The sequence below is a fragment of the Cydia splendana genome, chromosome 14 (assembly GCF_910591565.1).
Source record: "Cydia splendana chromosome 14, ilCydSple1.2, whole genome shotgun sequence".
In the NCBI taxonomy this organism is placed as follows: Eukaryota; Metazoa; Arthropoda; class Insecta; order Lepidoptera; family Tortricidae; genus Cydia; species Cydia splendana.
Genome location: NC_085973.1, coordinates 18,576,895 through 18,604,875, shown reverse-complemented (window position 1 = coordinate 18,604,875; position 27,981 = coordinate 18,576,895). Strand labels below are relative to the sequence as shown.

Below are 27,981 nucleotides of genomic sequence, written 5' to 3'. Positions count from 1 at the left end.
GATGCGACTCATATCCCCAAATCAGAATCAAGTGTAGTTTTTAATTTATGCAATTGCGAGCATACGCTAACAGAGAAGACAGAAACAAAGTGAAAATGACCCATAACATGACACAAAATAGTGTACGAATGACAGTCATTATGCCAAATGTCTTTAATCTAATCAATCAAGGTCCAAATAGGTGCTCATAAAATGTCCACTGCCAAGAACACGCTAGATGTGTTCATTTTGTATTGGGGCACTTGGCACTAATAGTGTTAATACTCGTAATGTTATTTGATAGTTGTTAGAGATTGACAGTCTTTCCTATTCACAAGTAACTCACAACAACAAAGCAAAATAGAATCGATTCATTTCGAAACACGCTCATTCAGATCAGTCGTACGCGAACCTTAAAGAAACTCGCGCGCACAATGAACAGCCTAGCGCGTAAACTTATTACGAGTGAATTAAAAAAAATAAAATGGCAAAGGAAACTGTCTGTCAGTGCGTCTTCGAGGAAAGACGAGGATTTCATCATAAAGTCTTTTCTGCCGGAAAAGAAAATCCCTGATATGAAACTGTTGGACAGAGTTTGGATGGAATCCGCGGGATTTAAAAAGTTAATTGCATTGGTGAGTTTATTTGTCGCATTAAATTTTTATTAAAACAAATAAACACTCAGTGCAGTGGAAGGAAACTTGTAAACAGGTTTTAAAAAACTTTAAAAGGGTCGTCACTATTTAGTAGGGTAATCTATGCAGAGTACTATAGATGTTATGTGTATGTTATGTTCAGCGAAATTTCTAGTACGAACTCTGCTGAATTATTCAATTAGAGTTTGGGTTAGAACTAATTTGTAAATAAATTAGTTATTTACCTAAATGTTTATCGTGTACTAATAATAGACAACATGCATTCAATCCCTCACCTACAATTGAACAATTTTGAATAATTATGTTGGCATTAATGAGTAAGAAGTACTTAGTTACCATACAACATTAAGCCTTACAAGGTATAATAAATTAGTTAAATTACACCTAAATACGCATGTATCACCTATTATTAGGTACCTATCTCTGTCGTCAAGTGATGGTGGCTATTACTACAGTAAATATCATAATTTAAAATAAGGTTAAACATATTAATTCATTTTTTTTATTAATTACATCCAAAAGATACTAAACTTAAAGGAACTGTCTATCCATAGGCTACAAGTATCTTCATACAGTATCTCATTGGCCATCGTCGTTATCTTTATGTGCACATGTAATACGTTACTATATTTTCCATAGAAATGACAGGAAATACTTACTTAAACCAATCATCATATCATCATATAATCCTAGCATTAGCATTCCCAGTAGATTTCGATAACTGGCGAAAACTGGCTCACAAATACAATAAAATAGGCTCGGTCAATCATCTGGGGGCCTAGTCAAAATGAAAATCGTTCACAGAAAACGAAATGAAACGCTAACTGTCTTTATCGCACTTATATAGAAGAGTGATAGAGAGACAATAGCGTTTCGTTTTCCTGCAAACGATTGTGTAGGCAAGGCCTCTAAGCTGTTACCATGGTCTAATAAAACATGGTCTTCCATTCCCAGAGTGACACGCGATTACGTCACAATAACATTGCCACTTTATTTCAACATAACATGTTACATGGGTACATTATACCTATGGTTAATAAGTTAAAATATTTCTTTATAATTTTATAATTTTCATTTATATGTATTTTAGCTTAAATTTTACAATAACACGTCATTTTTAATTACTCGTTAGCAATATCTTCCGATTCACGAAAGAAATTTCAGACTTTCGGGTAATTCTGTTTATACTACTGGCAACACAGGATAGCGCTGTGGACATTTGACAATTCGGATCTATATAACTTCATGCCCTGACCGTCATCCTTGTCGAACGCGTGTTAATTGTTATTTCCTTCTCGCTCAGTGTCAGCAGTCGCAGTGTTTTCCAAACTTTTCACGTCGTAAGCTTGGTAATTAATGTGTAACTGTGAATTAGTTTTTTAAACGTTTGTCTTGTATAGATAAATAAAGTTTAATTTAATACATTAGATTTGTTTTATTTTACTATGTTTCTACATAAATAACTTAAAATTAATGCCGTTAAAATAATTTTCACCGTTGGTTAAAATTCTCCCACATTTCAAAGTTTGAGAACCTGTAAACAGCATGATGACGTAGGCGCGTGTCAGTTAGGTCATACGCGAATCTCGGAATGGAGTACCAGGCGGAGTATATTATTATACCATGGCTGTTACGAGAAGATTAAAATATACGATGCTATGATGGCGCCATCTATGTAAACCTTTGGCAGTTATGTATATATAGTTGGTCAAGCAGATCTTGTCAGTAAAAATGTAGGCGCGAAGGGATATTGTCTCATAGAAAATTTGAATTTCGCGCCTTTTTCTACTGACGAGATTTGCTTGACCCCATTAAGTATGAGTAGAGAATGGAACAGGTGGGTTAATGTACGATAATCCTCGTGTTAACCGTCCTTTCTTTTAAGTACCTAAATTCATAAATGCGCTACAAACCTCAATTAGCTAATAATCGTTTGTGCAATTAGCTAATAATTGTCTGTCATTTTGACTTATGTATTTGTAAGAAAGGGATAAAATATAACTTAACTAAATCAGGCCCGTAAAGTTTTATGAATAAGTACTTAATCCACCTATTGAATATAAATTACTTTAATCGTCCATTGTTTATCGTAGATTAGTAATCAATACCAACTGAAATATATTATGTTTCTAAGTATTATTGTGAAGAGAGAGGTAAGAGTTAAGTACTTAAATAATAAGAGTAACTAAAATATATATGATGTCAACTTTACTAATATGACGTTTTTTTTACACATGGACGAATACTGAACAACACACCGAAAGCATAGAGTAAATAATAGTACTACCGTACAGAAAGGAAACTTTTCCTACAAAACCGAAGTTTGACAGCGGTTCAGGATCGAAAAATGCTGTCCTTTTCTAATATATCCACCACCATCCCTTTCGGCTATTTAGGGTTGTCAAAATTCAAGCCATTATCTCAATTTATCTGTGGTGGTGCACGCAAAGGGACGTCAAGTTGTGTCAACCCTAATAATTGCTCGGAGCAATGCTGAGCTGAACGGAGCCGAAGTTTGCACGAAGGGAGGAGTTTCGTACCCCTGACTATACTCTGTATCTTAAAGGGGCCCACTGATTAACAGTCCGCCGGACGGTATCGGCCTGTCACCTAGAATAAAATTTTGACAGTTCCGAACAACTGACAGGCCGATACCGTCCGGCGGACTGTTAATCAGTGGGCCCCTTTAGGTATTTAAAGAAAAGTAACCATACAATTTGTACATTTTCGGGTAGTTATGACATTTATTGGTTAACCAACCAACCAAATACAAATCCGCTTGGATCTGTCACTGAACAACCTGACTATTAACAGCTACATTATTTGATCATGTAATGTTTTCATCTACCCTCAACTGGCTTAAGGAGCCATTTGAGGGTAGATTTGGTTTACTTTTATTTAAATACCTAAAGATACAGAGTATAAACAACACAGCGAAACAACACAACAAGACACATTTATTATTGAAAGATGGCGCCACTAATGCAGCGGGAGGCCAATTAAAACTTACATTTTGACATCAAAACGATATCTAAATGACGTCATTTTATTCCCATTTGCCAGTGTTCTTCTCATCTTAACCAAGGATCGTTTAACGTCACTTTTATCTATAGCTGCTTTAGATTTTAAGTAAACATCATTTTAACAAGGAAGTTGACATTGAGATTAGCATCCACGGGCTTGACCTCTGGCCGAATCGTGACGAATGTCAATGTTAATTACCGTCAAGTGGGGTAACAGGTGACCATTAGACAAAGGAAATTAAAAAAAAAAAAAAAACAGCCTATATTACGTCCCACTGCTGGGCACAGGCCTCCTCTCATGTGCGAGAGGGAATGGGCTATAGCCCACTATAGTGCCCACGCTAGCCCAAATGCGGATTGGGGACTTCACAAAAAATAAATAATAAATAAATAAAAAAATATTATAGGACAATTTTACACAGATCGACCTAGTCCCACAGTAAACTCAACGACGATATATATAATATACACATATATATAAATACTTATATACATAGAAAACATCCATAACTCAGGAACAAATATTTGTGGTGAACACACAAATAAATGTCCTTAGGTACCAGGATTCGAACCCAGGAGCTCCTGCTTCGTAGGCAGGGTCACTACCGACTAACGCAAGAACGCAACTCATGCTAGCAGGTCTGGAGTTGCAGGCGTCCATAGGCTATGGTGACGGCTTACCATCAGGAGGGCCGTATTATAAGCTTGTTTGCCACGATTGTGATATAAAAAAAAAGATTCTTTATGTAAAAAATCTGTAAAAAATATATAAAAACAAATCAATTTGGTAACACCTCTGTCATCAAAATCGACACAGTAGTTTCAACGTTTACGGTGCAAGATGTCCATAATAACAGAAATGTAATGGAATGGAACGAACTGTACGGTTACCATCAGTTTGTCACTGACATAAACGCCGTCGAGAACGTAATTTACTTTCTATACATCTCGCTCGCACTCGCATATTAGTGCAAACGGGATGTATAGAAAGTAAATTACGTTCTCGACGGCGTTTATGTCAGTGACAAACTGATGGTAACCGTACTGATGTCGCCTGCGGCATTTCCGTACCAAAAAGCATAGGTACCTACTCCCATCGGATCTATATCTGAATCCCTAAAGTCTTTTCTCCTATATTTGCATTATCTAATATTGTTTGTCATAATGATCTGTTGTCCTAACACTAAACCTAACCTAACCTACTTTTCTGGTAGCGGTTCGTTTTTGCGAGGGTCGCAGTTCTAACCTAACCTAACCCACTTTTCTGGCAGCAGTTCGTTTTCGCGAGGGTCGCAGTACTAATCTAAATTGATCGTTAGGGCATGTGCCCATTAGGACAAACCAGTTAGGGCAATTAAGTTAATTTAGGACAAACGTTGTTAGGGATTCAGAAGGACATGAATGGGAGTGGGGTCCATATTGGGTTGCATACAAGTTTAAGACGAAACGGGAGCTGAGCTAAAAGTCAATTTTGAGATTTCAAGCTGAATATACCCGTCGCTCTGACGGGGCGTGAGAGACTGTATTTGTGTGTGTAATGCACGCACACAGATGCGTACGCTTGCACCCACCCGCGCGCGCCTCATTGCCGACAATTTGCAATGTCATTTTCCGTGCGTTACTGCCACGAGGCGTTCACTTATTACTTACTGTGTTGCGATTGAATTTTTTGACCCGGCTTACGTTTACGGAACTCGATAATCTTTCTACTACTGTGACTTGGCTTTGTTTACTTGACTTTGCTGATCAGCTTATTGTTTTGGACTCCGTGAGTTGTGGTTACCTATTGGACCGCACGCAATTCATCTACCTTTATTCAAGTATACCTATACCTTTTATTATACCTACGTGTTGTTTACAAAACTTCTGGTTATAATATTACAATAATTATGACATTTGTGTTGTACGTAGGGTAGATATGAGCGCCGCGCCGGCGCGCCGCCGCCGCCGACAAAATTTTCGCGCCGCCGCCGCCGACGCTGCGCTATCGGCGTGGCATCGGCGTGACCTTGTTAGATACTACTACTTTCAGAATCAGATAATATAGATTTTATCTAGTTTAGATCTTTAACGGGGCCAGTCTGAATAGCTTATAGACATTCAAAAGGTATTTTAGGTCCGTATAATTCAAAAATATCGATGGTAAATTCAAACTTTTCTGTTTGGTAACCGCGCTACTAGTGTTAGGGCAACGAAATTTTGCCAGCTGGCTAGTACATTCGTCATACACCGCTAATTTAACCATTGCAAGCATGGTTGAATGCTTTTAAAAGGTGTAAAAGGGGGTTAATTTCAGATATTAAGTGCTTTCACGCCCAAAGGTGGCTGTTGGCTTTGCACGGAAGGCATCGGAAACGGAATCGGGTCTCATTTAAACTTGGCCATTGTTCAAATTTCAAGCTTTGCTCTCTCGCAGCCCAATCTTTGGCCTCGCATCGCTCGCATAGAAGTAAGCCGCTATCTGAACCTCCAAGTTTTCGGCCCTGTTTGGATCCTAACTTTCGGTCTCGCTTTTAAAATGCTTGGTCATTGGTTCTTCTCCGATCTTAGCTCCACTGCAGCACGGCCTTTGGCCTCGCACAAATGCACCTGCAGGAAAGCTCAAGGTCTTTAACACTATGGCCTCGGTCTTTATCGGCCTTCGGACTTACTGAATAGTTCAATTCCAAGCTCTGCTCTCTTGCAGCTTGGAATTCGACCTTGCATAGAAGCACGCCGTAGTCGGCGCTCCGCGCATTCGGCCGTCAGCTAAGCTCACACTTGGCGTTCGATTTTAAGCTGTAAGATTAGCTGCAGCTCAGCATTTGGCCTCGCATGCCTCGCGCTCGATATTAGTTAATGACGGAGCTTGATTTTCCTCACTTCGGCTCTTTGGACTGTCGACCACACGTTTCCCTGATACAGTCAATCCGCTACTTTTTACTTAGCACATTAAAAAAAAGGGCCACGCAAAGATCTTCCGGCGAGGGCCTCGCCAAGATTAAGACCGCCTCTGATGCTGCGCGATATCGTTTATATTATATAAAAAAATCGTACCTTTATTCAATAAATTTTGCTTGAAATTGAAAAATGCACTTATTTTATAACTTTCTTACAGCAAAAACATGTATTTTCGGTAAAATTTTGGTTGGAATTCTTTTTTCATTAATCAAAGGTGTTTCAAGGCCACGCCGCCGATTCGCCGCCGCCGCCGACCGATTTTGACCGGCGCGCCGCCGCCGGCTAATTGCCTATCGGCGCTCATATCTAACGTAGGGTACCTACTTATGATACTTACTTATAAAGAATTCATGATAACGTCAAATAATGAGTCAAAAGGGTAGGGAAAATAAATCGTGTACTTACTTATATATACTCTTACACTCAACAGCCAACTTTAACATTAGAAAAAGGCACTAAATTTAATTTATAATGGGAGGTCGATCATTGTCGATTACATTTTTTTTAAGTTTGCTGCATTTTTCTAATGCCAAAGATGACTTGCCGAAGTATAGGTAGGTACCTACATACATATAGGTAAATCGTGTTTATTAGTTACACACATAATATTTAATGAATATGGCAATAGAGTTTGGAATTCATACTTACCTACTATTCTAAACAACTTTCCTAATAGAGTTTTACTAGAAATAAGTAATAAGCCTAATAAGATTAAGTATATAATAAAAAAGAACTGAATACCATAGTACAAGAATAATTATTAGTTAAGTAAGCACATAAATATAATACATATACCTACACATAAATATACATTATGTATTTATAATGATAAGTAATAAATATATTAGAACTTAAGATTAGGGAATAAATTTAATATGTCCCCCTCATCCTAGTTACTAAAATCTTAAATATTAAAGATTATAACTAGGTTAAGAACGTGTAATAGTATTATTTTTTGTGAATTAAAAACAGATTTCATTAAACAAAATTTAATGTAAAATGCCTATGTACGTTTATATAAACCTACTTCGATTTATGAAGCACATAATTCTTATAAGCACCATATACCTACTGTATTCTCATAAGGCCCAGGTACTCAAGAAATATGACCAATATTTGCCAGTATCATATTAGTTTTATTTTATTTGAAAATTTAAGGCACTAAAACATCTCTATTCCGATTGAAAGTAATTTATTTAAGTATCTAAATTTCAACGAACTTAACCTCTAAGTATTATACTATAAAGGTACCTGAGGGTATTATTATTATACGAAACATTATTTTAAGAATACGAGTATTCATTACTTTAGAAGGTACCTACTTATAGATTTTATTGCGTGATGCACATATGCGTAATTAGCCGAAACCTTTATAAGAGTGTAATTCATAAGAAGTACATAAGATATAATTTATGTACTGGTTTGCTGTTAGCTTTTAATTGTATCACTTTACATATATGTTACTCAAATAACTAACACGGTTACACTGTTGTAAGAACATTATTTTTCAGGTAGGCCTTATTATACCTACTATAGGCCTTATTACCTCCTAGTACCTTAGTAGTAGTAGTACTACTACGGAAATTGATTCAAAGACTCAAGACTGACTTAAGTGGCAGTAGGGTGTAGGGTTTTTTCTAGGCTTAATGAGTTCGCTGTTGTTCGAGTTCGAATTTTTTATACTTAGCGCACAGAACCACTAGTTTAACAGTATCAGCTCTAACCACATGTCACCATTTTGTCCTTTACGTAACAAACTCAGGGGCCCAGAATATCCGATGTACCTATCAAATCAAGGTTCTGTACCAAATAAGGCCCGGTTATTATAGTTCGTTATTTTTTAGCATTAGAAAGAAGGTAAACAATCATGACGTGTCTTTTTATTAATAATTATTGAAAAACGCTTTCAAAAATTAGTTTATATTACTTATGAAAGCAAAAGAATATAAAAAAGTATATGATGAATACATACATACATAGATACATACAATCACGCCTATTTCCCGGAGGGGTAGGCAGAGACCACGGATTTCCACTTGATACGATCCTGACATACCACTTTCGCTTCCTTCACATTCATAAAATTCCTCATACACGCTCGCCGGTTTAGGGTGCTCTTGCTCATTAATATGATTAATATGATTTATAATTCTAACATATTTGCTATGACTTATTTTTCAATGGTAATTTTTAATAAGACATGTCAAAATCTGTTACCTTAATGCAAAAAAACGAATTCAATAGTCATATCAAACGTCGATTATGCAGTTGATGATGAGCTTGCATTTTCTACCATTGGTGCTGCAAATGCATCAACCGGTGGCGATAAACTTTGCCCTCTTGTAAAACAAATTACTATTGTGATTGTGTCCAGCAAAAGGCCAAAATTCGGTTTACTTTCCTGTTTAAAATATTACTAATTTATTCATATTTCAGATTAGGTACATAGGTAACTGTCTGAATGTTACAATGCCAGCTGGCAAATTCTATCACATTTGTTTGTTTGGTAGTCATGGTAACATTCACTTACATTGATATCCTTATTAAGATCTGTATCTTATTATCCAGACCTTAAAATATTGCCACCGTTGCCCTTTAAAAAAATACTGTTTAAATAATTGGCTACTCAAACAATGCTTCTATAGTATAAATAATGACTACACAAAAATGGGTAGTATTGTATATAATGCACGAAATAAGGCCCGATTCTTAAGCGGGTTTAAATTTTGAGGCCATGTCCGCTAATACTATAGACAAAATATCAAGTTTAATAAACACAAAAAAAAAACATTGATGGGCCTTATTTTATAATTTAGGCCTTACTTTGTAATTTAAAGTAGAGTTAGGCCAAGAAAAATCTATAGCGATTTTGATAGAACACGCAGTGCAAGTATTATTTCAAACGTCGCTTCTATGAAATTATGACATATAAATAACACTTGCACTGCGTGTGCTATCAAAATTGCTGTAGACTTTTCTTGGTCTGACTCTAAAATATTCTTTATTACACCACAAACATAAAAACAAATTAAAAAAAAAACCGGCGAAGTGCAAGTCGGACTCGCACACGAAGGGTTCCGTACCATTATTTATAAAAACGGTCACCCATCCAAGTACTGACCCCGCCCGACGTTGCTTAACTTCGGTCAAAAATCACGTTTGTTGTATGGGAGGCCCCACTAAAATTTTTATTTTATCCTGTTTTTAGTATTTGTTGTTATAGCGGCAACAGAAATAAATCATCTGTGAAAATTTCAACTGTCTAGCTATCACGGTTCGTGAGATACAGCCTGGTGACAGACGGACGGACGGACAGCGGAATCTTAGTAATAGGGTCCCGTGTTTTACCCTTTGGGTACGGAACCCTAAAACCGATTTACAATGTAGATAAAGGTAGCAACAGGCGGTCTTATCGCTGTTAGTTCTTATTCTTCGTTTGTTTAGCATTAGAGTGAAGGTGACGTGTCTTTTTTAAGCATGCAATCGTATAATTATTTAGCTTTTTTTGTAATAGTTATGTACTTAGTGGTTAATATTAGTATTTACTATTTTTTTTCAATAATGCTTAAAAACGAAGTATAGACATGACAACCAAATATTAACGCCATTGTAGGGCAGGATATACAGAACATGAATCATTTGTACTGTCACGCTCCGTGATTGTTGAGCCATTTAGGGTTCTAGCTAAATTGGACATTCCATAGAGCACGAGTAAGTATGGAACAACCAATTCAGCTAGGACCCTAAATTGCTCGACAATTACGAAGCGTGCCTGTAGGTACCTAAAAATTGTGTTAACCCATTTTAACCATGCAATAAAATATTTTTGATTTTGATTTCTAATTTGAAATATTAGAATCAAAAAGTTCATAATAGATTGTATATCATAACTACAAAAATGTGTTCCCTACTCTCAACCCAAAACCCCTTGTATCTTAGGATCTAGATATTTTCACACAAGACGGTTTATCGATAACTTCTTACATCACTAGATTATCGACATTAAATGTCGACTATTGCCCATCACTTTTCTGGCTGTGTACGTATTTAGAAACTTGACTCCGCCCCTAAAATTAGTGCGATAGGGACAACTGCAGCTGAGGCGAAAAATCCTGCGTAAAAATGACAAAAATCGAGGTTTCGTAGTCCTCTTTTTCCTCCCCCAAAACTTAACCAATCGTAACCAAATTTGGAAATCTAAATGATTATGAAATTATCTGTGTCGGACCGTTTTGCTTTTTTGGCTAATTGATATCAGTTTTGAATACCACGCCTCTCATTGCGGCATAGTCTATTAGGCCATTTTGGCCGTTTTTGAAGGGCTCTAGCGCCTTAAAAAACAAAAATATCAAAAAAAGCAAAACGGTCCGACACAGATATTGACAATATTAATCTGTGTTGAAAAAATCATTGCTCTAGCTTCAAAAACCACGGAGGAAAACGAGGACTACGTTTGTATGGAGGAATGACCACTCCTGTTGGCTCTTAAGCCATACCTTTGATGCGCATAACAACTTCTGTCATAATCATCGTTGCGCATAAAAATGAAAAGTCATATTATATTGACTCATTCATTTTTAACCGTAATATTTGATGACATACTCAGCAGTTGTGATATATTTTTGTGCATATAGGTTTTGATTATAATGAATCAAATGTCATACCAGCTAAAAGCATATTTATCGATACTTATAATGTTTTTACGTATAACGTTTTGTAGCATAATAATTTTCAACCATAATGGTTTACATAAATAATTTAAGAAACTAATTTTAGCCTCTCAACAACTCCTTGAAAAAACCTTTTCACTAATCTTCGTCCAAACACTTGATTCGACGGAGCCCCGCTAACGCGGGGCTCCTATTTCTGCGTAGTTTGCCCTTCGGGCATCTAAAGAAACCTAACGAACCTAACCTACCTACTATGATTAGTTTCTTTTATAAAACCGTTTCAGGAGAAACGGTCCTACTGGAGGGGGCTCCTCTTCTTCGATCTCCTCTTTTGTACGGTCTTTGTGTGGTTATGATTATGACTAAAGTAATAGTTGCTTCATAGGTTGTTCACAACCATATATATTTTATTATGCATGGTTTGTAACATTTATGACAAAAACATATTATGACCACTAAATATATGACTTATTTTTTTATGTCTATATTAATACTATGCACTGCAATACTTCGAACGAAAAACAATTATGGATTTCAAGCAAATGACTTAAAATTTTATGCGAATTAAATTAATGACTATAAAAATTATGACATAACTCATTTATAACAAAACCCCAGTTATGCTGAGGAATAATTCTGACTAAAGATTTTCATGACTTACAATTTTATGCAGTGTTATGACAATTAAAAATATGACAAAAGTTGTTATGCGACCAGAGGGAGTCCCATGGGACTGGGCCCATCAGGCCGGCAACGCACTTACAACCTCTCTGGTGTTACGGCCCATACAACCATTTCCAGTCGCCGTTACGACGCGGTGTTGACACATCTTGTGTCGACACCGTCTGTTTCGGTCACAATTCCAGTCGCAGAGTCGTCGCCGTGTCGACACAGTTACCAGAAATGGGGAAGGGTCGACACATGACACAAAGTGACATAAAGTGTGGTCGCCGTGTGCACACATTGTTTCGGGCCTTTGCGACTACTTTATGCCAAAATCATTCGTTCATTCGTTCATTTTGTTCCTGTCAAATGGAAACTGTCAGATGGAATAATACTTAAATAAAAATAAGTGACATTAATACGCCATCTCTAAAACGGATTACAAGACGTAATTATATATTCTTTGCATTTATATTACAATATGACTTAAATTATTATGGGGAATTAAACTGCTCGAGTGATTTGATAAACTAAGTGTAATATAATCAACGCGCCACCACATTGTTTTAGTTTAGCCGGAAATGAAATTGTTTACTTCTCAGTGCCTGTGTTCATAACTATATTATTTGAAGCATTTTTAGTACTTCGATGCGTATACTATACTTAAATAACAGAAATAACGCTTTACATACTACGAAACTTGTTAATTATGATGTATAAATATGGTTTAAGGCTGAGAAATATTGCAGTCACAAAGTAGTTGCAATGTTTCGACTTTGTGTCGACTCTGTGTTGACACATGACACGCGCTGTCAAAAGTAATAACAAAGTTACTGGTATGTTACTGGATTTGCAAAATGGCTCCTTGTGTTGATTTGTTTTCAGATATTCTCAAAGTGTAAAAATGCCGTGGTCAGAGATGGGCATTAATCGATTAACTGTTTATTCGACTAATTAATGGAATAAAAAAAGTTAATTCTCAAATTTTAATCGCGATTAGTTTAGTCGACCTAACATAGATTGAAATTGAATTAATCTGAATATTAATCGAATAAATTATCGATTAAATCTCGATTGAAAGTTGACAGGGGGCCATTTTTGTACGTAAAAATAATAGCATGCATGCAGATGGTAGCAAAACACTTTGTCATAAAAGTCGAGATGGGTGTCGATATATAGGTTTTAGGGAGTGCCGATTTCGAAAATAATGACCATTTTGGAATCCGAAATGGCGGCCATGCACTGTGTCATAAAAGTCGTCATGGGTGTCGTTTTATACGTTTTAGGGGGCCCCAATTTTGAAAATGATGACCATTTTGGAATCCAAAATGGCGGCCATGCACTATGCCATAAAAGTCGTCATGGGTGTCGTTTTATAGGTTTTAGGGGGCGCAGATTTCGAAAATGATAACCATTTTGGATTCCAAGATGGCGGCCATGCACTATGTCATAAAAGTCGTCATGGATGTCGTTTTATAGGTTTTAGGGGGCCCCGATTTAGAAAATGATGACTATTTTGAAATCCAAAATGGCGGCCATGCACTATGTCATAAAAGTCGTCATGGGTGTCGTTTTATAGGTTTTGGGGGGCGCAGATTTAGAAAATGATAACCATTTTGGATTCCAAAATGGCGGCCATGCACTATGTCATAAAAGTCGTCATGGGTGTCGTTTTATAGGTTTTAGGGGGCGCAGACTTCGAAAATGATGACCATTTTGGATTCCAAGATGGCGGCCATGCACTATGTCATAAAAGTCGTCATGTATGTCATTTTATAGGTTTTAGGGGGCCCCGTTTTCGAAAATGATGACCATTTTGGAATCCAAAATGGCGGCCATGCACTATGTCATAAAAGTCGTCATGGGTGTAGTTTTATAGGTTTTGGGGGGCGCAGATTTCGAAAATGATAACATTTTCAATTTAAAAATGGCGGCAATGCACTATGTCATAAAAGTCGTCATGGATATCGTTTTATAGGTTTTAGGGGGCGCAGATTTCGAAAATGATGACTATTTTGGATTCCAAGATGGCGGCCATGCACTATGTCATAAAAGTCGTCATGGATGTCGTTTTATAGGTTTTAGGGGGCGCAGATTTCGAAAATAATGACTATTTTGGATTCCACTTTTATGACAAAATACGTAGCCGCCATCTTGGATTATAAAATGATCATCGTTTTCGAATTCTGCACTCCCTAAAACCTATAAATCGACATCCGTGACGACGCAAGTTATCTTTATTTTCAGATCTAACAAATTGCTACAGAATACAAAGGACAAAAAAGAAGCGAGGAGGTAATGAAACAAGCAAAAATACAGATGATTCCTCGACGCAATTGGGTGATTCTTAAATTGTGTCCAGATTTTTTTTGTCATAAAAGTTTATATTTTTCACATATTACTCTCACAAGTTCCGTGACATTTCGACCTTGTAATTTTTTAAGTAAATGTTTTTGTTTATCTATGAGGATCTCACTAGAATAGTATAATCAAGGTATGTTTATATTTGATGAATGAAATAGTAACGCAAAAAAAATATATATTTGTGTCTTATATTCCTGCCGAAGACTTTTATTTTACCTTTTCCTTCTACACAAGTTTGGCCAAGTAATAAGAATTTAGGGCTCTCAATTTTATTTTGACTTCTACAACAGTAAAGCTACGAGGCCATGTTTTGGTATCGTTTTCGTATAAATTCGCAGTACCAAATTTAGTTAAGGTATCACATTGACACCATTCCGAAGTAAAAACATATAAACTTATTAAAATACTTTCTTTTAAACTCCTCTTCACGCTTAAACTGCTGAACAGTTTTAATTTAAATTTGGTACACATATATTTTGAGTCCCGAGACAGGATATAATAAGTTATCTCAAAAATCATCCTTTAAAGGTGTGAAATGAGGTGTAGGGGGGAATTCAGAATTGACTTCTTGAAGTTAATACTGTTTAAGTTTAGGTTTGAAGTCATGTTTTTTCATCATTTTTAACTAAATCAAAGATGTAGACCATCCCAAATTTCATATAAATCGGTTCAGCGGTTATTGATTTCCCGTACAAATTTCCACGCCACTTTTCACACCTTCAAAAGATGATTTTGGTTATAAGATCTATCCTATGTCCTGTTCCGGGACGCAAACTATTTCTATACCAAATTTCAACGAAATCGGTTCAGCGGTTAAGCGTCAAGAAGAGTTTCAAAAAAACCGGCCAAGTGCGAGTCGAACTCGCGTATTAAGGGTTCCGTACATTAAGTCCGACTCGCGCTTGACTGCACATTTCTAATAGGTTTTCCTGTCATCTATAGGTAAAGAACTATTTTGTGTATTCAGACGGACATACATACAGACGCACGAGTGATCCTATAAGGGTTCCGTTTTTTCCTTTTGAGGTACGGAACCCTAAAAAGATTTATTTTTATTTTGTGGAATGGTGTCAATGTGATATCTTAAATGGATTCAGCACCCCAGATTTATACGAAAACGATACCAAACACGGCCTAGCACCTTCACTGATATAGATATATCAAGATAAAATTGAGAGCCCTAAATAAACTTTCAAGAGCGGATATCTCAAAAACTATTCAACATATAGAAAAAATTGACTGAATAAACTTGTAACAAATTAAATTAACTTTCATTTTGTATAAGTGGCCATGTCGCTGAGATGCATAGTTTCCGAGATATAATCGAAAAACGGGAAAATGGGACCTTCAAAGCCCCCTCTCTCCCCCCCGCTCAAGGGCTACGGCCGGGGACTTTTGATATGTTCACCTCCTAACTTGTCAAACCGAGTTACGGAGTCAAAAATTGTGTTCCGAGCATTTCCCTCTACAACTTTTGGAGCATTCGTTGCCTGACCTAAGTAGCTTATTGAATTTCTTTAAAAACTTTTCTGTAAAAGGTTGACGGGTGTTGGGTGTTTATATGGTTTCGGTCGATTATTATCATTTGCATTGCCCATGATGACTTACTAGAATTACGAGCACACGAGACACTAATAGTAGTTTGACAAACCTTGGTTTTCAAGAGGTATTTTATATTGACATTTGCTGTCACAAATTTGCTGTCAGATTTAGTCGCAAACCGCACGCAAAGTGCACACAAATGTGTCGACACCTTGTTACGGAAAAGTGTAGACACGGCGACGACACTTTGTTTCGAAACAATTCTAGACACATTGTGTGGACTCTGTTACGACACATCTGACATTTAGTTACCACTTTGTGATTCTGCGACTGGAATGGTTATATGGGGGGAGTCCATAGGCAACGGTATTAGCTTATCATCAGGCGATTCGTCTGCTCGTTTGCCTTCTATCTGCCCGAACTTTAACCTTTTGAACGCCAAACGGCGCATCCATTTGCCGTGCCACTGACGCCACGGGGGTAAAATTTAGTTTTGTGAATAAATAATGCCAACCTAAAAGTGGGGTGTTTTTCAGTACATTTTCATCAAAAAACGATCGACGTTAAATGCCGTCTTTGGCGTCGTTGTCACGATTTTGCGTTGACGTCAATTGCCGTCTGCGGCGTTCAAAAGGTTAAGATACGTCAATTAATAGATCTAGAAACGATATGGATTAGATGTGTCAGTGTCAAAAGTGACGTTTCTTCAAACAAAAACGTCACTTTTGACACTGACACATCTAATCCATATCGTTTCTAGATCTATTAACTGACGTATCTTAAAGTTCGAATCGGGCCGTATATCATAATATATTTAGGTACTGCTAAATTCCCATAGTCAGGTCGTAAACATCCTAGGTCAGGACAAGTCAAGGAAAAACTCTGATTACGCGTGTTTAGATGTTAGATAACATAACGTTTGCTGTTAACCTTGGCAGTACCTACCTAAACAAACAAGGCAAAGGCCTGTGCAAGCAGGTTTTACTCATAAAAATGTTTTTTAAGAAAAAAAAGATAACATATTGCGACTGCGAGCTGCGTCTAGAGGTACCGGCCGCGTAGCCAACATGCCAATCGCTTCGTAGCGATCGCAACCCAACTGTCACTGTCGCACTAATATGGAAGAGTGATAGAGAGACAAAGCGTTTCGTTGTCAAAGCGATAGCGATGGTCACCTTGGCTAGGCCAGCCGTTCGGATACAGACTACACCAGCAGTAAGGCCGACCACTGACTAACAGTCCGCCGGACGACATCGGCCGGTCAGTTGTTCGGAACTGTCAAATTTTAGTTCTAACTGACAGGCCGATTTCGTCCGGCGGCCTGTTAGTCAGTGGTCAGCTTAAAGGCTCGGCCACGACATTACGCGACTGGCGACGGCGGCAGCGACAACCATAGGTGGGAACGAAAGGTCCGATCGCTGTGTGCTCCAACCTATGGTTGTCACTGCCGCCGTCGCAAGTTGCTCAAGTCGCAGTTATGCTGCGCGACCTTACTGTCGACTGCATTGCTGCCGCAAATGTCAAAAATCCGGCCAGCAGCATCGATTCTGACGGGGGGCTCCGACATGGCTAAATTTATCGGAAGCGACTTTCCGATATCGGATGTCGGAAGGCGCCTATGACAAAAACAGCTGCAGGAGAGTGCCATTGGCATTAAGTCCGCCTTTTTTGTGTTGTCTATCGTATTTTAGTACTAATGATTTATAAAATGTTTAAATAAATATAGAGAAACATATATTTTTTATATTTTACTTCCATCCGATATCGGATCGGACAATCGTGAAAACGCTCTAATGCATCCGACTGCGTCGTTATAGAAAACGTAAAAAGGTCATTTAATCAAGGCATTTTTAATAAATTTGGCGTTGGTTGACGTGAGCATTACTGCAGCAGTATTTCAGTGCAAATTTTTCAAAATTTCACACTTTTATACACCACACACACAGACACACACCACACACCACACGCCACAGTCTCCCTGGCCGTCGTGGCTGACAGATAGGACAGTGGCCTGATAAGGCACTGGTCCTCTCTGCATTTACCTATCTTTAGTACGTAAGATAGTTATTTAAGTTTATTTTAAGTTAACCTTAGTTATAAGTTTTAAATTGTTAAGATGTACCTACCTAGTAACAAAATATGGACCATGTTTGTAGATAAATGCATTTTATTTTATTTTAAATAGTACTGACAAAGAAGACCCCATGATGAAAATATAAGAATAATGCTGCCTGGAACTACCTACTTAAATTATTTAAACTCGAGGACGAACATTAGAGTAACCAATAAGTCAAAAGTTATAATTCTGTCTTATTCGAATGTCAATCTTAAGAAGATTCCATACGGTAGAAAAAAAATTGAATTCAGCCTCAATAGGAATCATTTAGCGAACGATTGTCCACTTTTCTGTTGAATGTACACGCCATTGTAATTTATGTAAATCCGAACTAAAATTGCAACATTTTTATTAGAGCTGTTTCCATCTTTGTGAGGACTTAGGCCATAGATGATAGGCTCCTGCTTCCAATCACAAAAACTGCGTAACAATCACAGACATACACTATCGGGCCAATTCGTTTTAGTTATGCGATCCGATTTGGAAGCAGATCGCACAACTAAAACTTGAATTGGCCCGTATGCCAGCCCATTACAACATTATTCCAATACATAATATTTACATTTGTAGGTACATTTATATGTATATTATCGCGAAGGTCAAGAAGAGGGTTTCAGATGTAGGTTGCAGGTATCAATACCGTCTGAACAATTAACAGTGTTTGAATCTAATTAATGTGCAAATACTAAAAATTACGTAAACATCTACCTACAACTTGCCTGATAATTGATGATACACTGCTTAAAAGGCGACATTTCATCTCCCAATGTGGTAGTGCTATGCTGACAATATTATGCCAGGCATCAATCCTTCTATTTTGGCATTAACCTTTCTTCTTCTGTCTTTTGAATAACAATCAACACAACACAATAATCAAATGTAAAAATATACAAAGGCACTTTTTGCTTCTTTGTATAAATTGAAATAAATGTCATGTACTAAGAAAAAGTGACCAAGACCTCCAGTGCCCAAGGCTGGTTGGCTGCTTGTTTGTAGTCGTATCCGACATCCAATATCGGATCTGACAGTGTGAAAACGCTCTAAGACAACAATAGCAGGTGCGGTGTCTGAATGTTATGTAATACATATTCAAGTAAAAACAGGCGTAGCTCACTCCGCGATTTTCTCGCGTTGCTACAAGTAGGTACATGCGGCCCACACCAATTTTGGTGTGTACTTATAGCAGTAGTAGTTGCCGCGCACCGCTACGGACCGGACGCCTGGTCGCGCTTGCGCCACCTTGCGGTCATATCTGTCGTAAAAGACGCGTTTTGTTAGAGAGTGAACCTTCTCTACTTAGTAAATAATATTATTTATTCTGTGGTAAAACTAAATTCATTATTGTTTACAACGTAACTTGTTTCAGGAATGCGCCGAGACCAAAAAATCGTACACATACGAGCAACTTCAGCACAACACGGGCATCTTTGCAACATCTCTTCTAAAGAAGTTCGGCCTGAAGCAAGGTGACATCGTGGCTATCATGCTACCCAACTGCCCGGAGTTTGTGGTGACCGCTTTAGGGATTGTACAGGCTGGGTGCACGATGACCACTATCAATCCTATTTATAAAGAATGTAAGGGTAATTTTTAATCATAGTGGAATATGTGTATAGGTAAGGTTTTTGAGATGTGATGTTGGCGCAAGATGTTGGGTATTCCTTGGATGGCGTGCCGCACTAATGCGTCAATCCTGACGGAATTGAAAATCCAGTGCCGTTTATCAGCCATTTGCCTCCAGCGGATCCTTAATTACTTTGGACACGTGGCCAGACGGGAGCCGGACAACTTTGAAAAGCGCATTATGGTTGGCATGGTGGATGGAAGACGGGGTAGTGGACATCCAGCAACCCGCTGGGTGGACACTGTAAAAAAGGCCTGCCAGGGATCTACACAGGCGCCTATTATTAGGAAAGCGGAAAATCGTGCAGTATGGAGAGCCTTGGTGCACAAAATAACGACCTCATGTGGTCGCGGCCCTCAGTCATGAGGAATCGAGGAAGAAGAAGAAGAAGAGAAGGTATAGGTAGTAGCTACCTAATCGAACCACTTAAGCACCTGTATCTGATCTACTTAGTTCAATTGGTACGAGTATTAAAGCGCCAAACGTATATAGACGAATGTTATGTAGTTGCGTTTGCACACGACATAATTATAGATAATATATCAAGGTTAAGTTTAGAGCCCCCAAAAAAATCAAGATAAAATGGAGAGTCTCCCTTAAAAATGTACATCAAAAATCTTGGTGGCTCCACTTCTCAAATCAATCCTTGGGTCCTAAGGACCAATCCTGCCAAGGGAAACTAACCCAGAAGGACAAATCCTGGAACTAATTCCAGTAGCAGTTTTTTTTTATCGATTTAGAACTAACTGGTCTTTCAATGAAAGTTCAGCATAAAATTGTGTAGAATATTTTGTACATAGAGCCTTACACTGGTGCTAAATGTAAATTAATGGTTGTTGTCAAAGTTTAGGAATTCAATGGTGTCGGGTTAATAATTTTGACAAGGCAAATATTAAATTAGTGGGACAGGAAAACAATATCTTGAATCTTGTGTACCTAAATTTATTATTTATATATGTAATCATATTGTAAACTCTTCAAAAGACGTAGAGAGAGTAGATTAAACAGATATACGGGTCAATAAAGTCGGGGAAACAGATATACATTTTACATATTATATAAATATCAGTGTAGTCTGAACCGATCGATTTGGATAACCCAAACAATAACATCTCAGTAAAAGACCAATCAGTGACTAGTTATAGACATTATTGTTATTTATCGGCTATAAATGAAAGCGGTGAACGAGGTTGTCAGTCAGGAAAAAAATCTAGCAATTAAGCAATTTCAATCGTGAAGCAATGAGTTTAATGATTTAGTAGTAGTAAAACACTTTATTGCATAAAACAAGTACATAACAAAGAGACTAAAGAGAGAGTAGGTACACTAAATGCAAAGGTGAACTTATCACATCAAGGGACCTCTTCCAGTTACTTTTCGCATGATTTAGACGTAGGTAAGTACCTACTTCTCATTATCATTATCTTAAATTACAAAGAAAAGAGACTAAAGAGAGAATAGGTACAATAAATGCAAAGGCGAACTTATCACTTCAAGGGATCTCTTTCAGCTACTTTTCGCATGATTTAGTAGGTACTAGGTAGGTAGTTACCTACTTCTGATTATCACAAATTACAAAGAAAAGAAAAACCGTCACAATAAAACTGTTCTAAAGACCAATAATCCTGAATGACAGGAGAAAGGAGTAGATAATCTTTATTGTTTTATATCGACGTTTTATTACCGGCTTACATTTGTTTATTAAAAGTCATCAAGTTGCCACACAAGGATGGCGTTTATTCCAATTTGAAAATCTGTAGTTACCTAATACATATTATAAATCCGAAAGTAACTCTGTCGGTATGTTTTCCTTTTCATGCTTAAACAGCTGAACCGACTTAGATGAAATTTGGTATGGAGATGGTTTGAGGACTGGGGAAGAATAAAGGGTAGTTTTTGTCAATCAATATCATCATTCATCATTCTTCCATACAGACGAAGTCGTGGCAGAAGCTAGTAATGTATAATAATTGATTTGGGTATCTAGATCACAGCTGGTATACATGGTTTTAGAAAGATTACAATTTCAATGCTGACATAATTTTAGACTGTTTTGAAATTACTAATAATTATGGTTTATTTTTTATTGCAGTAGAACTCACTCATCAATTATCCTTAACCAGACCAAAACTAATCGTGACGACATCAAAATGCTACGACACAATAAAACAAGCAATGTACAAAGCTAACCTTGATATGAAAATTATAATAAAAGATAGCACAGAAACACCAATACCAAATGGAACAGTCAGATTCACAGAAGTAGCAGAAAATGGTGAAATAGATAATGCCCTTTTGGAAAAGGTAGAAAAGAGCAAGCCTGATGATATAGCAGTTATTCCATTTTCGAGCGGGACAACTGGTATGCCGAAAGGAGTGGAGATTACTCACAGGAACGCCATTGCGGCTATTGAAATTATGTTTGAGGAAAGAAATTGCTATCCTATACTTGCGACTGGTGAGTTTGTAGATTATATTTATTTCAAAGAGATAGTATTATGGTTACGAGAAATAATTGGGTTAATAGGGATATAAAAGCTAAAGACTTTATGTTGTACCTATTTATTAAGTTGAAACTTACAATGAGCATAATAAAATTATTACAAAAACACATGTAAGTATACTATTTAATTTCAATACTTACTTCAAAATAACATTACGAGTAAGTACCTAGTTGCTATGTCATGATGGGTGACGACATATTCTGTTTTTTTACGTTGTGACTCTTTTGTCTGTTATAATTATCTCTGACTACAGCAATTCTGTTTTTAATCATTCTTAGCAACTGCCATTCTTTGTACAAATCTTCTTATTATTTATTTTATTTAAAACATCTTAATAATGATTCTCATGATACTTCTGTCTACAATCTTCGGTCTATTTAATGTGACGCTTACTCAAACTTCTGTACCTACGTGGTCCCTATTTCAGTATGTCCCTCATATCCTCTAGGTCGCTCTATATAAGTAGGTACATATTACGGGTATTAGTGCTCAAAGCTGGCCAAATCTGAAAAACCTCAAACCAGTGAACTTAAACTATTAAAATATTATAATTAAACTGAATTGCACAGTAAATTTTACAGTTACAATTCTGAGTTAGATAAAAATAATCTGTTACCTACTTTGGCGTTTACACAGTTCCATTTCCATCAGTAGAAAAGAGCGGCAAATTTAAAAAGATTTAGGCGCGAAGGGTTATCGTCCCATAGAAAACTTGAATTACGTGTTTTTTTCCTATTGACAAAGTTGTTTGACCGGCTATGCATTAGGAGCCGTAGTACCACGAGTTGACACTTGACGTTTACTTGACGCGCGGCGCAATGTATTGGTGCAATAGGGAGGGAATGCGATCGAGTTCATGCAGTCGCTAACGTAAATGTCATATGCCAACTCGTGGTAGCCGTGAAGTACATGAGTGAAACCAGTATTCTGTTCCTGCTTCCAGATTCGTTCCAAGATGTAGTGCCGTGTATTTTGCCATTCTTCCACATCTATGGGCTAGTGGTTAATCTACTTGGCCACCTGGCACACGGATGCAAACTTATAACCATGTCGACGTTCTCAACTGGATTGTTCTTAGATATTTTGAAAAATCAAAAGGCTAGCCTTCTCTACATAGTACCTCCTATTGGTAAGTAAAGAAAAAAACTTAGGTTTGTTTGAAGCTCTTACAAAAAAGTGGCTGCTGTTGAATAAGTCAGGTTTAGGAGTGTCATTTATCGCTAAGAAAGAATCCCAAGTCCTGATTTCAAAACTGTATTATTTTATTAGCCAATTAGTGTGTCCCAATGTCCCACTCTGCTGGGCAAAGGCCACCCCTCTTTTCCGCCACTTGGCTCTGTCCAATGCACACTCCCGCCACTCCACACAGAATGTATCGAGGTTGCGCCGCCACCATCTCCGTTTCGGTCTTTCTCTGCCCCGAAATTCATCCTGTGGTATCCAGTCCGTTGCTAATTTGGCCCAGCGTTCTGGGTGCATTCGGCAGATATGCCCTGCCCAGTCCCATTTCAGCTGATTTTATGTGTTTGTATTTTTAACGTTAGTCACACAGCTTCAATTAGATAAGATCACACTAAGATCTAAACTTAAATAACACTACTGTTTCCAGCTGTGTTACTAGGTAAGCATCCAGACGTGACCAAAGATCATTTGAAAAATGTAAGACGAATCTCAAGCGGCGCCGCTCCGTTATCCGCTACTGATGTTCAATTGGTGATGGAAAAAAGTAACGTAAGTCCTGTCTTAGGAATAAATTTTCACCTGTTATATACAAGATCATATAAAAAAATCAAAAGTGAAGAAAACATTACTACTTGTTTCTAACCAATTTAAATTTTTATTTGGTACCATAAAATGGGATGAGTAGGGACAAAACTGACATTCAAACCTCGATAACATTTTATTTTTACATTTTATGCAAACTTAATTGGCCGTTTGTATTTTAGTTTTTTTATGATTTTAGGTAGTTCCATTTCATAACTTTAACGATAAACACAAAATCCCTCCTCATCCCGTAGTCCCTCGTAGTTGGGGTGAGATGGGATTTCATACAAAAGGTGATTTTGAAACGTTGTTGAATCGATTTTTTTTATTATGAATATTACTATAGCTGCATTTGTAATAGGAATACATTATTTAGGTAGCAGTAGCCTTTAAAAACCATCTCACCCCCCTGTCATTCCTTCTCTCCCCATTCATAACCCGACTCTCCTCGCAATCCCTACTCACCCCATTTTACGGTATCAACTTTTTTCTCTCTTTCCCTATTAGCAGATATCCGCGTTAGATATTGGCAAGAATTTCAGGCTCAGGTTGATGGTCCAATGGTCAACGCTGCTTTTCAAGAACAATTTAAAAAATAATATTGTGGGACCTCTTTAAGTTTCTCTGCCACATAGTTTGCTTTGCTTAAACGACTTCAACTATTGGTTGACAGGGTAACCTAGCATTCGGCCAGGGATACGGCGCGACGGAGACGACATCATTGACTACAGGAACGCTGATCGGTACTACTCCGGACTTGGCTGCCAGCGGGGTGCTTATGTCCAACATAGAGCTGAAGTTTGTTGATCCCTCGACTGGGAACCCTGTGCCTTGCGGAGAAGTGAGTTTATCATTAACAATGCAGATTTGAATAGGTTTGAAGAGATTATCACTATCTTCCCTGAATAAAGTATTTATTATCGAACTGGTAGTGCATATTTGACACAAAATACCTAGTTGTATTATTTTACTCGTATCTCAATTGATGATCGGCTCAAATAACGGCTTTGTATAAGCAATGTCTGAAGATATTGTTCAAAACACACTATCTCTTGCTGCGTTTTATCCACAATATCCGTATGGACAGATGGTGATTAACTATAAAGTTCGATCAGAATTTTATAAATCATCGGATGTATTTACTACCAGCTGCCGTTGTTCGCGATTTCATTCGCAGTATTTTATTCGAGTTCTGGTAGGACTAGGTAGTACTACTTAGTAAATTATACAAATTTCTACCACTAGAGGGACTGGCTCCATAAAAAACCGGCGCCGTTGATCATGCTAGTCGTGTCAACAGGGCTATAGCCACGAAAATCGCAGTTCTCAAATTGCGGGCATCTTTCTCTGTGACTTTAATTACGCGTTAATTGGAGTAAAAGAGAAAGATCTCCGAAATTTGCAAATTTTGGCCTTCGCAGTGGGCCCTCTACATTGCTGAGTGGTGATCATTTTGGTGTCACCTCTCATCTTTTATTTTTATTTGTATTGGTGAGTTTGGAGGATTGGAAGTCTAGGGAGGCCTTTGCCAGTAGGACAGCTTATAGGCTTAAAAATAAAAAAAATGGTGTGTTGTCTGAATAAATGTAGCGTTCCGTGCATAAAGGGTCTTTATCCTCATACTCCATGTGCTAATTTAAGTTTAAGTATTCTATTCTAATTAAAAAATTGACGGTGTTTTAAATTTATTTTTTAGCAAGGAGAATTGTACGTCCGAGGACCGGTAGTCATGAAGGGTTACCACAAGAACGAACAAGCGACAGCAGATAGTTTGACAGAGGACGGCTTTTACAAAACCGGTGACTTGGGTTACTACGATAAGGATGTTGGGCTGTATGTCACAGACAGAATCAAGGAGCTTATTAAGGTAACATACTTCATTATGTTCTGGAAATGGTCTAGTGTCCAACTACGCATAAAAAGCACTAATTGGGTGCACATAAGATGAACTATCTTCGAGCTCAAGACGCTGTTATCGATGTGATAACGCAGTTATAGAGGAAATGTGTCGGATAAAGACGGCCGCTTTATGCCGTTATTATCGCTTCGATATCCGTACCATCATATTCCTAGGTAAAGGTTAGGTTAGGTTAGATTTTATGAGTGTGGCAAAATAATGTCACTGGTTGATATGCGTATCATGATGGTCAAAATGGCCTAAGTGGTTTATCGGAATATCTATCGTATCTTAATTGAACTAGACTTTGTTTTCTGCGTATCCATCGTTTAAGTGAACACCGACACGAAAGAAGAAGATGAAAAATACATTCCTTTAAATAAAATATCTATATGTATGTACCTATACAATGCTAAGTAAAACAAAGAAATATATTATATTATCAGGCGACAAAGGCCCCGAGTTATATTATACTTTAGGAGACATGCCCATAGATACATACCTACAGACTAACATACATACAATAAAAATAATTTTTGAAACCAAAAACCACCTAGGTGACAACAGATTTTTGCTGGGTCACCTATTCTGGTGTAGAATTCTCATGTTTAAAGTACCTTAGTACCCAAGTCACGTCACGCGCCGCCGTGTCTCCTAGAAAGCAATTCTACCTATACCTACTAATTAAAAACCATAATCACGCAAATCATTAACCAGTGAACCTTTGCCCAGCCATATAAATAAGTTTTCCTCCATAAAACAACGTAGACCAAACATGGTTTTCTTAGCAACAGTTTTCAAGGTCTAAGTTAGTTATTAAAAACTGGTTTGACCTAAGTTGTTATTGTATTTTGGTAATAATTTAGCAATGTGTCAACATACGAGTACCTAGGTATTTTTATTTACGAAGTAGGTACTCGGACGAAGTAGATAACATATTGGCCAAATAACAGTACCTATGGGTGGGATGTACGATTTTGTCGGTTCATCGGGATATTCAGGACGGAAGTTTTGTTGTGAACTGTAACAGTTTTATTGATGATGATGTCTTTTGTTTAAATATTTCAAATTTTTCCCACATTGAAATGCCAGGATTAACAATTTAACCAACGAAATTGGTCATACTACAGGTTAAAGGTCTCCAAGTAATGCCAGCAGAACTAGAAGGCATCCTTCGATCCCATCCAGCTGTCGCCGATGCAGCAGTCATCGGCATGCCACACGAATACCACGGAGAAGCACCCAGGGCCTTTGTCATAGCTAAAAATGGATTCAAACTCTCAGAAGAAGAACTACAGAGCTTCGTAGCAGAGAAGGTAGCGCCGTACAAGAAGATAGAAGAAGTAGTGTTTGTGAATGATATACCTAAGACGAATACCGGGAAGATTTTGAGAAGGGAGTTGAAGAAAATGTACGCGTGAGGCGTGATGAGATTTTATTACTGTATGAGATTGAGATAACATAAGTGCTAGCTAAAATTGTAACGTTTATTTAAAGATAAAAGGTTGATGCCTGTCATATAATAGGTTATTAACACATTCACTACCAAGAACCCTATATGTAAGTAGGTGTGTTAATTTTGTATTGGAAATGGGGCGATTGGCACTGAAAGTGTTAAACTTGTCGTGTGTATACTGTATAACAGCGTTTTTCACATTGTCCGATCCGATATCGGATATTGGATATGACTACAAAGAAGCAATAGCCGCGGCCGGCTCCTGATACAACCATAATGTGATTTGTAGTGTTTAGTTTGAAAATATATTTTTATAGTAATGCTAGTTTTAATCTATGGGCTATAGTTGTCTGAAATAAAGATTTTTATATTTTTGATTAATTTAAATATTGTTTTTTGTTAAAAGCAGCTATTTTTGTAATTTGCCTGTGAAGGTTCGAATCCCGGTAAGAGCATTAATTTGTGCGATGAACGCAAATATTTCTTCCCGAGTCATGGGTGTTTTCTATGTATATAAGTATGTATATCGTCGCCTAACACCCATACAAGCTTTGCTAAGTTTGGGCTAAGTTGATCTGTGTAAGATGTCCCCTAATATTTATATATTTATTTACTTCTATTTGACTTAAAAAGTAAATAGTTTGTTTGTATATTCAATGAATAAATATATGTTCCTGAGAAATAACTTCTCGTCGTTATCATTTTAAGAATTTAAGATTTTATAGGAGCAACATTATTTATTGGTTAATAAAGTTTGCTCTCATTTAAGGCCACATATTTTAT

General features: G+C 37.3%; 1 protein-coding gene across 1 annotated transcript; it reads left to right on the top strand.

Annotated features, from left to right (window-relative positions):
• Nucleotides 1–366: 366 nt before the first annotated feature.
• LOC134796709 (uncharacterized) lies at nucleotides 367–27,806 on the top strand. Its single transcript, XM_063768886.1, has 8 exons — nucleotides 367–614; nucleotides 19,320–19,530; nucleotides 21,670–22,035; nucleotides 23,025–23,210; nucleotides 23,691–23,812; nucleotides 24,519–24,686; nucleotides 25,542–25,712; nucleotides 26,873–27,806. Exons 1-8 carry the CDS (start codon nucleotides 414–416, stop codon nucleotides 27,161–27,163), a joined length of 1,716 nt encoding a protein of 571 aa, XP_063624956.1. The 5' UTR covers nucleotides 367–413; the 3' UTR covers nucleotides 27,164–27,806.
• Nucleotides 27,807–27,981: the final 175 nt, after the last annotated feature.

Bases quoted from the DNA above. Each gene is read 5' to 3' on its own strand.
- LOC134796709 (XM_063768886.1), top strand. From the start codon at position 414: ATGAACAGCCTAGCGCGTAAACTTATTACGAGTGAATTAAAAAAAATA. The intron at 24,687-25,541 runs GTGAGTTTATCA...TTTATTTTTTAG, and splicing joins ACCCTGTGCCTTGCGGAGAA to CAAGGAGAATTGTACGTCCG. The intron at 25,713-26,872 runs GTAACATACTTC...GTCATACTACAG, and splicing joins GAATCAAGGAGCTTATTAAG to GTTAAAGGTCTCCAAGTAAT.